Here is a 17,349-nt window from a genome sequence, read left to right on the forward strand (position 1 = left end):
CTGAGCATGTCCGTCTGTCCGTCCATCCGTCTGTTGAAATCATCCTAATTTCCGAACGAAACAAGCTATCGACTTGAAACTTGGCACAAGTAGTTTTTATTGATGTAGGTCGGATGGTATTGCAAATGGGCCATATCGGTCCACTTTTACGTATAGCCCCCACATAAACGGATCCCCAAATTTGGTTTGCGATTGCTATAAGAGAAGCAAATTTCATCCGATCAGACTGAAATTTGGTACATGGTGTCAGTATATGGTCTCTAACAACCACGCAAAAATTGGTCCATATCGGTCCACTTTTACGTATAGCCCCCATATAAACGGACCCCCAAATTTGGCTTGCGATTTCTCTAAGAGAAGCAAATTTCATCCGATCGAGCTGAAATTTGGTACATGGTGGTGGAATATGGTCTCTAACAACCATGCTAAAATTGGTCCATATCAGTACACTTTTACGTATAGCCCCCATATAAACGGACCCCCAAATTTGGATTGTGATTGCTCTAAGAGAAGCAAATTTCATGCGATCCAGCTGAAATTTGGTACATGGTGTTAGTATATTGTCTCTAACAACCATGCAAAAATTGGTCCACATCGGTCCATAATTATATATAGCCCCCATATAAACCGATCCCCAGATTTTAACTCCGGAGCCTCTTAGAGCAGCAAAATTCATCCGATCCGGTTGAAATTTGGTACGCGGTGTTAGTATATGGTCTCTAACAACCATGCAAAAATTGGTCCATATCGGTCCATAACTATATATAGCCCCCATGTAAACCGATTCCCAGATTTGGTTTGCGGATCCTCTAAGAGAAGCAAATTTCATCCGATCCGACTGAAATCTGGTACATGGTATTAGTATATAGTCTCTAAGAACCATTCAAAAATTGGTCTATATCAGTCCATAATTATATATAGCCCCTATATAAACCGATCCCCAGATTTGAACTCCAGAGCCACTTGGACGAGCAAAATTCATCCGATACGGTTGAAATTTGCAACGTGGTGTTAATATATAGCCGATAAAAACCATGCCAAAATTGGTCCATATCGGTCTATAGTTCTATATAGCCGATCCCCATTCACACAAAAATTGGTCCATATCGGTTCATAATCATGCTTGCCACTCGAGCAAAAATAATCTAGCAAAATGTTATTTGTATAGAAAATTTTGTCAAAATTTGATTTCTATAGAGAATGTTGTCAAAATTGTAAATCTTTTGAAAATTTTGTAAAAATTTTATTTCTATAGAAAATTTTGTCAAAATGTTATTTCTATCGAAAATTTTGTCAAAATTTTAATTCTATAGAGAATGTTGTCAAAATTTTAAATCTTTTGAAAATTTTGTAAAAATTTTATTTCTATAGAAAATTTTGTCAAAATGTTATTTCTATCGAAAATTTTGTTAAAATCGTATTTCTATAAAAAATGTTGTCCAAATTTTACTTCTATAGAAAATGTTGTCAAAATTTTATTTTGTGAAAATTTTATTTCTATAGAAAATTTTGTCAAACTTAATTATATACGTATTTAATCGGCCATTTTAAGTTTAATATATACCACGTATGGACTACATGGTCTATATTACGGTATTAAGAAGTTTTAAGATACCTTGCCATCGGCAAAAGTTACCGCAACCCAAGTAATTCGATTGTGGATGACAGGCTTCAGTAGAAGTTTCTACGCAATCCATGGTGGAGGGCACATAAGCTTCGGCCTGGCCGAACTTACGGCCGTATATACTTGTTTCTTCTTCATATGGGGCCGTTTTACCGCGATTTCGACCTTCAAACGCTCCAATAACGCCATATAATAGTCATTGTTGATGGTTTTTTCCCTTCTCAAGATAATCGATAAAAAATATTCCATGCGCATCCCAAAAAACAGAGGCCATTACTTTGCCAGCAGACTTTTGAGTCTTTCCACGCTTCGGAGACGGTTCACCGGTCGCTGTCCACTCAGCCGACTGTCGATTGGACTCAGGAGTGTAGTGATGGAGCCATGTTTCATCCATTGTCTCATATCGACGGAAAAACTCGGCTGTATTACGAGTTAACAGCTGCAAACACCGCTCAGAATCATCAACACGTTGTTGTTTTTGGTCAAATGTGGGCTCGCGCGGCACCCGTTTTGCACAGAGCTCCCGCATATCCAAATATTGATGAAAGATATGACCAACAGGTTCCTTTGATATCTTTAAGGCCTCTGCTATCTCGATCAACTTCTTTTTACCGTCATTCAAATTCATTTTGTGGATTTTTTTGATGTTTTCGTCGGTAACCACCTCTATCGGGCGACCACTGCGTTCACCGTCCTCCGTGTTCATTTCACCATGCTTGAATTTTGCATACTAATCAATTATGGTTGATTTCCCTGGGGCAGAGTCCGGAAACTCATTATCAAGCCAAGTTTTTGCTTCCACCGTATTTTTCCCTTCAGAAAACAGTATTTTATCAAAACACGAAATTCCTTTTTTTCCATTTTTTTCACAATAACAAAAGTTGCTTCACAAAAGACGCTCTATTTCACAAACTAATTGACTTACAGACGTCAAATTTTGACACGAATCATTTGAAGGTTGGTACTATATAAAAATAATATGCATTTAATACTAGCGACGCCACCTATGTGTCAGACCAGGGACTTATCAGCCAACCTGTTAGTAAGATAGTTGATGAGGACCAACGGAACACATAGTTAGAGCACCTTTAAATTAGACACAGAAACAGGTAGGTTGTGATCAACAGTGAGAGTCCTCTCGAACCCCAATACAAGGCATGATGGGATTTCAGTCACCTTTGGTGACGTGACAGTGAGTGATCCGAAGAGTTGCGCGAGATTTTTTCAACCGACAATTTTTATCATACATCTCGAGGGGCTGGCCCGACGGAATCTTTATCCCAATGCTCAAGTATCCAGGGAGTTGAGTCCTACAGGGAGTTGAGTCCTTGACCAGACTCCTCAATTTGTCCTTGTAATCGATCACTATACCCCAAGTCTGGAAAATGAGTAGGGTGATTCCACTATTGAATAGAGGACTCAATTAGCCCAAGCCGTCTCCTAGTGGGCTTGACCTATCGAAGATCAGCCATTCCAGACTATTCGAGGACATCGAGAATATGTCCCTACCGGCAGGAACCAATCGTTGGGTTACTAATTATCTGTGCGATCGTCAATCGTATGTGGAATTTAGGGATAAAAAGTCAATACCCGATGTCTAGAAAATGGTTAGGGTGATTCCACTATTGAAGCTAGCCTTGTGGCCACAGGGTTGCTACAGGGTTGCCACAGGACTGAGCCACAACGAAATCTCTATGCTAATGCTAAAGCATCCGGTAATACTGGGAGTTGAGTACTTGACCTGACTCCTCAATTTGTCTTTGGAATCGTTCATTGTGCCCGATGTCTGCAAAATCGATAGGGAAGTTTCACAAATGAACGGTGTGGAATTTAGAGAATTTAATATAAGAAGTCAAAACCTTGTACAGTAAAACAGGGCGTTGCCTACCCAGGTTGGAATGATATCTCCGGCACTGTTCAATCTCTACCCATCCTTTATTCCACGCCGTCCTAACGGTATCGCGATTCTATCGACTGTACAATCATAATATCCGGGCCCATTGTTGATGATATCTGCGATCGATTAAACGTCTGCCTTTCTGATTTTACCACTGCCACGGACGGTCGATGTACGCAGGCAGGTGAATATCAAAGTTGATGGCGAAACGATTCCGACCATACTTTAGCAGAAGATGTTCGAGGTCACATTCAACAGCTTGTTCAAGTCATCATCTGCCCATGCCACTGCAATTTGTGTTAAGCTCCGCGGTAGAAACAATGTCCTCAAGTCGCTTGGCGGCAATGCGGACATAGGAACCTTGTTGACTACCTAGGCCCAGGCTATTGGCCAGTTAGTGGTAAATTATGCGGCGCCAGTGTGGACCATAGGATGATGTGGGTGTATTAACTTTGTCATTCCATTTGTAACACATCAAAATAGTGGTATGGCCAGGTTAGATATAATGGCAGCCTCACTTAGACTATTCAGTCCATATAAGTGATAAAAGAGTGGTTATCACACTGGTGAACTTCTCTCTCTCTCTTTTTTCATAGCCGAATCCGAACGCCGTTCCATATTACGGTGAAACCATTTAAAAGAGATTTCAAAGACTCAAAAATGTCACCAGAGGGTATAATCCACCGCTGAAATATTTTTTGGTGTTTGGTCGAAATTGTGTTTGAACCCTCGACCCTGTGTATGCAAGGCGGTCATGCTAAATATTGCACTACGGAGGATCTAATAGACTTTATCAAGCGTATATATTCTGGGTCGTGGTGAAATATAAAGGCACCCTCAGATGTGGCATGGGGAGCTCCTTAGAGGAGTAAATTTCATCCGATCCAGTTGGAACGTGGTGTTAGTGTATGGCTTCTAAGACCACAGGTTAGGTATAGTGGCAGTCTGATATTTCAGTCCAATTCTATGTTAAACCCAATGAAAAGGGACCTCCTTTTTATAGCCGAGTCCGAACTGCGTTTCACATTGCAGTGAAACCACTTAGAGAAGCTTTGAAACTGAGGTGGGATAATCAACCGATCCACCAAAAAAAAATTTTAAGCGGTGGATTATCCCACCTCAGTTTCAAAGCTTCATCCGCTTCAATTGGAATTTAGTACGCGATCTTAATTTATGCCCTTTAACAGTTATTCTAAAATTGGTCCATATCGGTCTATAATTATATGTAGCATCACATTTTACCTCCGGAGGTGCAAATTTCTTACAATACAATTGAACCTGGCAGTTTCAACCCAAAAGTATTTGTCAGTGACAGTAGATAATTCCACTCTTCCTGCACCTTAGCTACATAACTTTATTCAATTTAATAATTATACCACTTTAACTATGTAAATATTTAATATCAATATAGGCCTCTTCCTCCCTCAATCCTAACCCAATGAACACGACGGTCTCATAAATTGTGCCACAGCCACAACATGTAAATCCCATTATAGGCTGGAAAAACTAGACTGTCATTGGTATCCAATTTATATTGGATGCCTGGAAATTTGCTATGTGCCACTCCTGAAATTAGCTTTGCAACAAATGAGGCTCTTTTTATATCGACAAAAATGATGTCATTATTTCTTGTGGATATTTTCAATGGACCTGAATGAATACTAATAGAGCCATAACAATAGCCGTCTGTTAGTTTTCCCTCCTCCTTGTCCTACGCGTGACAAAATCTAAGCTGTCAATATTCAAGAATAAAGTGAAAAAAAAATCCCTGAATTCATACTCATTTGTATTTGATTTTGTGATGCTCATTAGCAAAAAAAGACAAATTAGATTAAATCGACATTGATATCATCTTTAAATTGTAATAATTTTGCTACAAATCTCATTTTCATAAACTACATCCAAAACAGTCATCTCGATGCTGGGATTAAATTTTGGCTTTATTTTGCTTTTATATTTTTATACCCTTCACCACTACTGTGGTACAGGGTATAATAAGTTTGTGCATTTGTATGTAACGCCAAGAAGGAAAAGTCTGAGACCCATCGTTTAGTATACCGATCGTCTTAGAATTAAATTCTGAGTCGATTTAGCGATGTCCGTCTGTCTGTCTGTCTGTCTGTCTGTCTGTCTGTCCGTCTGTCTGTCTGTTGGTGTATTTTTGTGTGCAAAGTACAGCTCGCAGTTTTAGTCCGATCGTCCTAAAATTTGGTATAGGGTCCTGTTTCGGCTCAAAGACGATCCCTATTGATTTGATTGAAAAAATCGGTTCAGATTTAGATATAGCTGCCATATATATTTTTCACCGATCTGGTCATAATTGGCGTGTATATCAACCGATCTTCCTCAAATTCCGTACATCCGAATATTTTATGAGTCTCGAAAAACTTGCAAAATATCAGCCAAATCGGTTCAGATTTAGATATAGCTCCCATATATAGCTTTCGCCCGATTTACACTCATTTGCCCACAGAGGCCAATTTTTTGCTCCGATTTAGTTGAAATTTTGCACAGGGAGTAGAATTAGCATTGTAGCTATGCGTGCCAAATTTGGTTGAAATCGGTTCAGATTTAGATATAGCTCCCATATATAGCTTCCGCCCGATTTACACTCATATGACCACAGAGGCCAATTTTTTGCTCCGATTTAGTTGAAATTTTGCACAGGGAGTAGAATTAGCATTGTAGCTATGCGTGTCAAATTTGGTTGAAATCGGTTCAGATTTAGATATAGCTCCCATATATAGCTTTCGCCCGATTTACACTCATATGACCACAGAGGCCAATTTTTTGCTCCGATTTAGTTGAAATTTTGCACAGGGAGTAGAATTAGCATTGTAGCTATGCGTGCCAAATTTGGTTGAAATCGGTTCAGATTTAGATATAGCTCCCATATATATGTTTTTCTGATTTCGACAAAAATGGTCAAAATACCAACATTTTCCATGTAAAATCGCCACTGTTTAGTCGAAAAGTTGTAAAAATGACTCTATTTTTCCTTAACTTCTAATGCATATATATCGAGCGATAAATCATAAATAAACTTTTGCGAAGTTTTCTTAAAATTGCTCCAGATTTAAATGTTTCCCATATTTTTTTTTACTAACATTGTGTTCCACCCTAGTGCATTAGCCGACTTAAATTTTGAGTCTATAGATTTTGTAGAAGTCTATCAAATTCTGTCCAGATCGAGTGATATTTAAATGTATGTATTTGGGACAAACCTTTATATATAGCCCCAACACATTTGACGGATGTGATATGGTATCCAAAATTTAGATCTACAAAGTGGTGCAGGGTATAATATAGTCGGCCCCGCCCGACTTTAGACTTTCCTTACTGGTTTTTTTTTTAATTTGCTTTTAAGTCCAGAGGATTTTGTGTTTCATGTCTGTCTTTGTGAAAAAAATTAATTATATTTTAATTAATTTATTTATTTATACATATTAATATGCCAAATGAAAAAAAAAAAAAACTATTTTGAATTTCAATTCACTTCAATGCTATAATCCATGGTGGATGGTACTTAAGGTTCCTGGAGTATCGGTCCATGGTTTGATATAGCCTGACTAAATTTTTTATAGAAATTTTTGTCAAAATTTTATTTTTATAGAAAATTTTGTCATCACTTTATTTCAATAGAAAATTTTGTCAAAATTTTATTTCTATAGAAAATTTTGTCAAAATTTTATTTCTATAGAAAATTTTGTCAAAATTTTATTTCTATAGAAAATTTTGTCAAAATTTTATTTCTATAGAAAATTTTGTCTAAATTTTATTTCTATAGAAAATTTTATCGAAATTTTATTTTTATAGAAAATTTTTTTAAACATTTTATTTCTATAGAACATATTGTCAAGGTTTTATTTCTATAGAAAATTGTATCAAAATTTCATTGCTATAGAAAATTTTGTCAAAATTTATTTCTATAGAAAATTTTATAAAAATTTTATTTATATAGAAAATATTTTCAAAATTTTATTTCTAAAGAAAATTTTGTCAAAATTATATTTCTATAGAAAATTTCGTCAAAATTATATTTCTACAGAAAATTTTGTCAAAATTTTATTTCTATAGAAAATTTTGTCAAAATTTTACTTCTATAAAAATTTTGTCTAAATTTTATTTCTATAGAAAATTTTGTCTAAATTTTATTTCTATAGAAAACTTTATCAAAATTTTATTTTTATAGAAAATTTTTTTAAACATTTTATTTCTATAGAACATATTGTCAAGGTTTTATTTCTATAGAAAATTTTATCTAAATTTTATTTCTATAGAAAATTGTATCAAAATTTCATTGCTATAGAAAATTTTGTCAAAATTTATTTCTATAGAAAATTTTATAAAAATTTTATTTATATAGAAAATATTTTCAAAATTTTATTTCTAAAGAAAATTTTGTCAAAATTTTATTTCTATAGAAAATATTGTCAAAATTTTATTTTTATAGAAAATTTCGTCAAAATTATATTTCTACAGAAAATTTTGTCAAAATTTTATTTCTATAGAAAATTGTATAAAAATTTTATTTTTATAGAAATTTTTATCAAAATTTTATTTATATAGAAAATTTTATCAAAATTTTATTTATATAGAAAATTTTGTCAAAATTTTATTTCTAAAGAAAATTTTGTCAAAATTTTATTTCTATAGAAAATTTTGTCAAAATTTTATTTTTATAGAAAATTTTTTCAAAATTTTATTTTTATAAAAAATTTTGCCAAAATTTTATTTCTATAGAAAATTGTGTCAAAATTATATTTCTATAGAAAATTTTGTCAAAATTTTATTTCTATAAAAACGTTGTCAAAATTTTATTTCTAAAGAAAATTTTGTCAAAATGTTATTTCTATAGAAAATTTTTTCAAAATTTTATTTCTATAGAGATTTTTGTCAAAATTTTATTTCTAAAGAAAATTTTGTCAAAATTATATTTCTTTAGAAAATTTTGTCAAAATTTTATTTCTATAAAAATGTTGTCTTAATTTTATTTCTATAGAAAACGTTGTCACAATTTTATTCCTATAGAAAATTTCGTCAAAATTTTATTTCTATAGAAAACGTTGTCAAAATTTTATTTCTATAGAAAACGTTATCAAAATTTTATTTAGATTTTTCAACATTTTTGACAACAGAAAACGTTGTCAAAATTTTATTTCTATAGAAAATTTTGTCAAAATTTTATTTCTATAGAAAATTTTGTCAAAATTTTATTTTTATAGAAAATTTTGTCAAAATTTTATTTCTATAGAAAATTTTGTCAAAATTATATTTCTATAGAAAATTTTGTCAAAATTTTATTTCTATAAAAATGTTGTCTTAATTTTATTTCTATAGAAAACGTTGTCAAAATTTTATTTCTATAGAAAATTTCGTCAAAATTTTATTTCTATAGAAAACGTTGTCAACATTTTATTTCTATAGAAAACGTTATCAAAATTTTATTTAGATTTGTCAACATTTTGTTTCTATAGAAAATTTTTTCAAAATTGTATTTTTATAGAAATCTTTGTTAAAATTTTATTTCTATAGAAAATTTTATCAAAATTTTATTTCTATAGAAAATTTTGTCAAAATTTTATTTTTATAGAAAACGTTGTCAAAATTTTTTTTCTATAGAAAATTTTGTCAAAATTATATTTCTATAGAAAATTTTGTCAAAATTTTATTTCTATATTTCTATATTTCTATAAAATTTAATTTTATTTCTATAGAAAATGCTGTCAAAATTTTATTTCTGTAGAAAATTTCGTCAAAATTTTATTTCTATAGAAAACGTTGTCAACATTTTATTTCTATAGAAAATTTTTTCAAAATTGTATTTTTATAGAAATCTTTGTTAAAATTTTATTTCTACAGAAAATTTTATCAAAATTTTAATTCTATAGAAAATTTTTTTAAAATTTTATTTTTATAGAAAATTTTGTCAAAATTTTATTTCTATAGAAAATTTTGTCAAAATTTTATTTCTATAGAAAATTTTGTCACAATTTTATTTCTATAGAAATTTTTGTCACAATTTTATTTCTATAAAAATTTTATCTTAATTTTATTTCTATAGAAAATTTTGTCTTAATTTTTTTTCTATAGCAAATTTTGTCAAAATTTTATTTCTATAGAAAACTTTGTCAAAATTTTATTTCTATGAAAATTTTGTCAAAATTTTATTTCTATAGAAAATTTTGTCAAAATTTTATTTCTATAGAAAATTTCGTCAAAATTTTATTTCTATAGAAAACGTTGTCAACATTTTATTTCTATAGAATACGTTATCAAAATTTTATTTAGATTTGTCAAAATTTTGCTTCTATAGAAAATTTTTTCAAAATTGTATTTTTATAGAAATCTTTGTCAAAATTTTATTTCTATAGAAAATTTTATCAAAATTTTATTTCTATAGAAAATTTTGTCACAATTTTATTTTTATAGAAAACGTTGTCAAAATTTTATTCCTATAGAAAATTTTGTCAAAATTTTATTTTTATAGAAAATTTTGTCAAAATTTTATTTCTATAGAAAATTTTATCAAAATTTTAATTCTATAGAAAATTTTGTCAAAATTTTATTTCTATAGAAAATTTTGTCAAAATTTTATTTCTATAGAAAATTTTGTCACAATTTTATTTCTATAGAAATTTTTGTCACAATTTTATTTCTATAAAAATTTTATCTTAATTTTATTTCTATAGAAAATTTTGTCTTAATTTTTTTTCTATAGCAAATTTTGTCAAAGTTTTATTTCTATAGAAAACTTTGTCAAAATTTTATTTCTATGAAAATTTTGTCAAAATTTTATTTCTATGAAAATTTTGTCAAAATTTTATTTCTATGAAAATTTTGTCAAAATTTTATTTATATAGAAAATTTTGTCAAAATTTTAGTTATATAGAAAATTTTGTCAAAATTTTATCTCTATAGAAAATTTTGTCAAAAGTTTATTTCTATAGAAAATTTTGTCAAAAATTTATTTCTATAGAAAATTGTGTCAAAAATTTATGCCTATAGAAAAACGTTGTCAAAATTTTATTTCTATAGAAAATTTTGTCTTAATTTTATTTCTATAGAAAATTTTGTCAAAATTTTATTTATATAGAAAATTTTGTCAAAATTTTATTTCTAAAGAAATTTTTTTCTTTTTTTAAATTTTATTTCTAAAGAAAATTTTTTCAAAATTTTATTTCTATTGAAAATTTTGTCAAAATTTTATTTCTATAGAAAATTTTGTCAAAATTTTATTTCTATAGAAAATTTTGTCAAAATTTTATTTCTATAGAAAATTTTGTCAAAATTTTATTTCGATAGAAAATTTTGTCAAAATTTTATTTCTATAGAAAATTTTGTCAAAATTTTATTTCTATAGAAAATTTTGTCAAAATTTTATTTCTATAGAAAATTTTGTCAAAATTTTATTTCTATAAAAAATTTTGTCAAAAATTTATTATCTATAGAAAACGTTGTCAAAATTTTATTTCTATAGAAAATTTTACAGAAGATTGTTTTGTTTGGCAGTTTTTTGGTAGATTATTTGTGTGGATATGGTTTTCATATAGGGTCAAGGCAATCAGAAAAATTACTTTCTCAGTCAGTTTAAACTAATTAATAAAATAAATAAATAATAAACAGAATTAAAATTTTGTCAAAATTTTTTATAGAAATAAAATTTTGACAAAATTTTCTATAGAAATAAAACTAAGACAAAATTTTCTAAAGAAATAAAATTTTGACAAAATTTTGTATAGAAATAAAATTTTGACAAAATTTTCTATAGAAATAAAATTTTGATAAAATTTTCTATAAAAATAAAATTTTGATACAATTTTTATAGAAATAAAATGTTGACAAAATTTTCTATAGAAATAAAATGTTGAAAAAATTTTCTATAGAAATTTAATTTTGATAAAACTTTCTATAGAAATAAAATTTTGACACAATTTTCTATAGAAGTAAAATATTGACAAAATTTTCTATGGAAATAAAATGTTGAAAACATTTTCTATATAAATAAAATTTTGACAAAATTTTCTATAGGAATAAAATGTTGAAAAAATTTTCTATAGAAATAATACTTTGATAAAATTTTCTATAGAAATACGACAAAATTTTCTATAGAAAAGAATTTTTGGCAAAATTTTCTACAGAAATAAAATTTTGATAAAATTTTCTATGTAAATAAAATTTTGACAAAATTTTTTATAGAAATAAAATTTTGACAAAATTTTCTATAGAAATAAAATTTTGACAAAATTTTCTATAAAAATAAAATGTTGACAAAATCTTCTACAGAAGATTGTTTTGTTTGGTAGTTTTTTGGTAGATTATTTGTGGCTCGAGTGTCAACCATGATCCGGCCGATATGGTTTTCATATAGGGTCAGGACAACCGTTTGTATTTTTTATTATTTTGCAGAGAAAAATGACTTCAAAATTTTCCATCAGTTAAAACAACCCATCAGTTAAAACCAACTCAATAAAAAAAGAGCTCAGTGACTACTCACCATTAGGGCTTTGTATAGCGGCAGAGTTTTTGGACCAAAGTTGAATTCAACAAAATCCGCTATGCTGCAGTTGAAATTCGGATTTGCCTCATGGCAAGGATCATAATCGAGGGCAGGTATATAGGTATTCGAACTATCATCATGATAAGCCGAACTATTATAGCCCACTAATGTAGAATCCGTGGAACTATATAACGAGGATGATATATCAACCAAATCTGTTGCTAATCCTGCATAGCTTGTGGCGGTTGTGGAACTAGAGATAGTGTCGTTGAGCCCATTTGTTGTTGTCGATGTCATATTGGCGGCTACATTCGCTACTGTCGATGTTAGCCACTGTGCTGCGTAGTCGACGACAGCTGTCGAAGTATTCATTATCACATCGTTAAATATATCGGTGGCAGTCGTTGAGACGCCACCATATGAATTCGTTTTGATGAGGGGCGTTGAGGTGGAAGGGGAATAAGAGGAGATGGAGGTTACAGTACTGGAGGCGTAGGTATAATTGTCATTTGTGCCATAATTGAGTATGTCACCATCACCATGTGTTTGTATCCCATTTCCCATCATCATCTTGGGATCTATTGCGGTGGCATTTAAAACACTACCCACAAGTGTTTCAAACATGGCTGTGGTGGCTTTATTTTTTCTTTACTATTTTCGTATTTTTAAGTTTTACTTCCTTGAGGGAATTTTCACTTTTAACAATCGCACTTCACAATTGATTTAGACAGTTTAACAACATTGCCATGTTGCCCTTTATGAGGCAATGATGATTGATGATGACAATGTCTGCAAGATTGCCCTGGTGTAGAACATACTGTAAATAAATAAATGTAAAGAGTAAATATTTTAGATCTATTAGAATTGTATTTTGATTATGAAAGATTTTTAGCAAATATTAAGAAATTACTTAGATGAGAAATCATATCAGATATTAAGTAAATAAGTCAATAGAAAATTTTGTCAAAATTTTATTTCTATAGAAAATGTTGACAAAATTCTATTTCTATAGAAATTTTTTTAAACATTTTATTTCCAAAGAAAATTTTGTCAAAATTTTATTTCTATAGAAAATTTTGTTAAAATTTTATTTCTATAGAAAATTGTGTTAAAATTTTAGTTGTATAGAAAATTGTGTCAAAATTGTATTTCTATAGAAAATGTTGACAAAATTCTATTTCTATAGAAAATTTTTAAACATTTTATGTTTAAAGAAAATTGTGTCAAAATTTTATTTCTATAGAAAATTTTGTTAAAATTTTAGTTGTATAGAAAATTTTGTCAAAATTTAATTTCTATAGAAAATGTTGACAAAATTCCATTTCTATAGAAAATTTTATAAACATTTTATGTTAAAAAAAATTGTGTCAAAATTTTATTTCTATAGAAAATTTTATCAAAATTTTATTTGTATACAAAATATTATTTCTATAGAAAATTTTGTTAAAATTTTATTTCTATAGAAAATTTTGTAAAAATTTTATTTCTATCTAAAATTTTGTCAAAATTGTATTTTTATAGAAAATTTTAATTCTATAGAAAATTTTGTTAAAATTTTAATTCTATAGAAAATTTTGTTAAAATTTTATTTCTATAGAAAATTTTGTCAAAATATTATTTCTATAGAATTTTTTTTTTTAAATTTTATTTCTATAGAAAATTTTATCAACATTTTATTCCTATAGAAAATTTTATCAAAATTTTATTTTTATAGAAAATTTTATTTCTATAGAAAATATTGATAAAATTTTGGTCAAAATTTTATTTCTATAGAAAATTTTGTTAAATTTTATATATAGAAAATTTTGTTAAATTTTATATATAGAAAATTTTGTTAAATTTTATTTCTATGGAAAATTTTGTTAAAATTTTATTTCTATAGAAAATTTTGTCAAAATTTTATTTCTATAGAAAATTTTGTCAAAATTTTATTTCTATAGAAAATTTTGTAAAGATTTTATTTCTATAGAAAATTTTATAAAAATTTTATTTCTATAGATAACTTTATTTCTATAGAAAATATTGTTAAAATTTTATTTCTATAGAAAATTTGGTCAATTTTTTTTTTCTATAGAAATTTTTTCAACATTTTATTTTTATAGAAAATTTTGTCAAAATTTTATTTCTATAGAAAATTTTGTCAAAATTTTAGTTTTATAGAAAATTTTATTTCTATAGAAAATATTGTTAAAATTTTATTTCTATAGAAAATTTGTTCAAAATTTTATTTCTATAGAAAATTTTGTCAAAATTTTATTTTTTATTGCAGCTTAAAACCATACATTGACTAATCTACAAGTGTAGCTTAACCAACAGAGGAAAAGAATGTTTGTCAATTTTATTTGGGCAAAGCCCTATAGACTGCAAGATGATTGGATGGACACACGTTTCGGAATTACCACATTCCTCATCAGCATCCTCTACTTGCAGCAAAACTATCAACCAATTATCAGAATAAATTCAGGCAGTTCATTAAACCCAACAATGAACCACACTTAAACCTTATTTTTATAGAAAATTTTATTTCTATAGAAAATTTTCTTAAATTTTATCTATGAAAATTTTGTTAAATTTCCTTTCTATAAAAAATTTTATCAAAATTTTATTTCTATAGAAAATTTTGTAAAACTTTTATTTCCATAGAAAATTTTGCCAAAATTTTATTTTTATAGAAAATTTTATTTCTACAGAAAATTTTGTTAAAATTGAAAAATTGGTCAAAATTTTATTTCTATAGAAATTTTTTTTAAACTTTTATGTTATTTCTATAGAAAATTTTGTTAAAATTTTATTTCTATAGAAAATTTTACAAAATTTTATTTCTTAGAAAATTTTATCAAAATTTTATTTCTATAGAAAATTTTATCAACATTTTATTTCTATAGAAACTTTTGTCAAACTTTTATTTCTGTTGTTTTTTTATTTCAGCTTAAAACCATACATTGACTAAACTAAAAGTGTAGTTTAACCAACAGAAGAAAAGAATGTTTGTCAAATTAATTTTGGCAAAGCGCTATAGACTGCAAGACGGTTGGATGGACGCACGTTTCGGAATTACCACATTCCTCTACTTGCAGCAAAACTATCAACCAATTATCAGAATAAATTCAGGCAGTTCATTAAACCCAACAATGAACCACACTTGAACCTTATTTTTATAGAAAATTTTATTTCTATAGAAAATTTTCTTAAATTTTATCTATAAAAAATTTTGTTAAATTTCCTTTCTATAAAAAATTTTGTCAAAATTGTATTTCTATAGAAAATTTTGTAAAACTTTTATTTCTAAGAAAATTTTGCCAAAATGTTATTTTTATAGAAAATTTTATTTCTACAGAAAATTTTGTTAAAATTTTATTTCTATAGATTTTTTTTTAAATTTTATTTCTATAGAAAATTTTGTTAACATTTTATTTCTTTAGATTTGTTTAATTTTATTTCTATAGAAAATTTTGTCAAAATTTGATTTCTATAGAAAATTTTATCAAAATTTTATTTTTATAGAAAATTTTATTTCTATAGAAAATATTGTTAAAATTTTATTTCTATAGAAAATTTGGTCAAAATTTTAATTCTATAGAAAATTTTGGTAAATTTTATATATAGAAAATTTTGTTAAATTTTATTTCTATAGAAAATTTTGTCAAAATTTTATTTCTATGGAAAATTTTATCAACATTTGATTTCTATAGAAAATTTTTTTAAAATTTTATTTCTATAGAAAATTTTGTCAAAATTTTATTTTTATAGAAAATTTTATTTCTATAGAAAATTTTGTTAAAATGTTATTTCTATAGAAAATTTGGTCAAAATTTTATTTCTATAGAAAATTTTGTAAAAATTTTATTTTTATAGAAAATTTTCTTTCTATAAAATTTTTTGTTAAAACTTCATTTCTAGAGAAAATTTGGTCAAAATTTTATTTCTATAGAAAATTTTGTTAAATTTTATCTATAGAAAATTTTGTTAAATTTTATTTCTATAGAAAATTTTGTCAAAATTGTATTTCTATAGAAAATTTTGTAAAACTTTTATTTCTATAGAAAACGTTGACAAAATTCTATTTTATAAACATTTTATTTCTAAAGAAAATTTTATCCAAATTTTAGTTTTATAGAAAATTTTATTTCTATAGAAAATTTTTTTAAAATTTTATTTCTATAGAAAATTTTGTCAAAATTTTATTTCTATAGAAAATTTTTTTAAAATTTTATTTCTATTGAAAATTTTGTCAAAATTGTATTTCTATAGAAAATTTTGTCAAAATTTTATTTCTATAGAAAATTTTTTCAAATTTTTTTTTCTATAGAAAATTTTTTCAACATTTTATTTTTATAGAAAATTTTGTCAAAATTTTATTTCTATATAAAATTTTGTCAAAATTTTAGTTTTATAGAAAATTTTATTTCTATAGAAAATATTGTTAAAATTTTATTTCTATAGAAAATTTTGTCAAAAATTTATTTCTATAGAAAATTTTAGAAAAATTTTATTTCTATAGAAAATTTTGTCAAAATTTTTTTTTATAGAAAATTTTATTTCTACAGAAAATTTTGTTAAAATTTTATTTCTATAGAAAATTTTGTTAAAATTTTATTTCAATAGAAAATTTTATCAAAATTTTATTTCTATAGAAAATTTTGTTAAATTTTTATTTCTATAGAAAATTTTGTTAGAATTTTAATTCTATAGAAAATAGTGCCAAAGTTTTATTACTATAGAAAATGTTGTCAAAACTTTATTTCTATAGAAAATGTTGTTAATATTTTATTTGTATCGAAAATGTTGTCTTAATTCGTACTATAACAAGCCCGTGTTAAATTCATCACTTCTGCGCCAAATTTGCACCACTATTTGGGCGTCGCTATTTTTTTGTTTTTTTGCTGTTCTATAGTATTAAAATACTTTGGACTAATTCATTATACTTACAGCATTTCATTCACACGCTATATATGCCAGTAACTATGGTAGAATTTTTTTTTTTAAATTTTATTATTTATTCGATTGATATACGTCTTGTATATTTAAATAAATTAAATTTTAGCCCCCGTAGGGAAACCGGTAGATGTAACAAAACTAGCACAGCTGGCAAATGTAAATTTTTTGTAAATATTTTGCATTACCGAGTGTTCTGATCACCTATAACTGGTTTCAATAATCCCAACAAGAATATAGTCGAGCACATTTGTTTTCGAAATTTCACTTTAAATAAAAAATTTGTTGTTATTAATCGAAATGGTACAAACAAAAACAAAAAATATTAAAAAAAAAATAAAACACAAATCGATCATATTTTTAAAATTTTAAAGGCACTTCACTTCACTATAC

General features: G+C 26.8%; 1 protein-coding gene across 1 annotated transcript in view; it reads right to left on the reverse strand.

The window, feature by feature from the left end:
* Positions 1 to 17,349, reverse strand: part of CapaR (Capability receptor) — a 182,606-nt gene that overhangs the window by 164,888 nt on the left and 369 nt on the right. Inside the window, exons 2-3 of the mRNA XM_075306255.1 lie at positions 16,951 to 17,223; positions 12,019 to 12,838 (exon numbers count right to left, since the gene is read on the reverse strand). Of these exons, the coding sequence (XP_075162370.1) occupies positions 12,019 to 12,645 (627 nt within the window). The 5' untranslated portion in view covers positions 12,646 to 12,838; positions 16,951 to 17,223. The remainder of the gene's footprint in view (positions 1 to 12,018; positions 12,839 to 16,950; positions 17,224 to 17,349) is intronic.

This window comes from Haematobia irritans, chromosome 4 (assembly GCF_050003625.1).
Source record: "Haematobia irritans isolate KBUSLIRL chromosome 4, ASM5000362v1, whole genome shotgun sequence".
Taxonomy (NCBI): Eukaryota; Metazoa; Arthropoda; class Insecta; order Diptera; family Muscidae; genus Haematobia; species Haematobia irritans.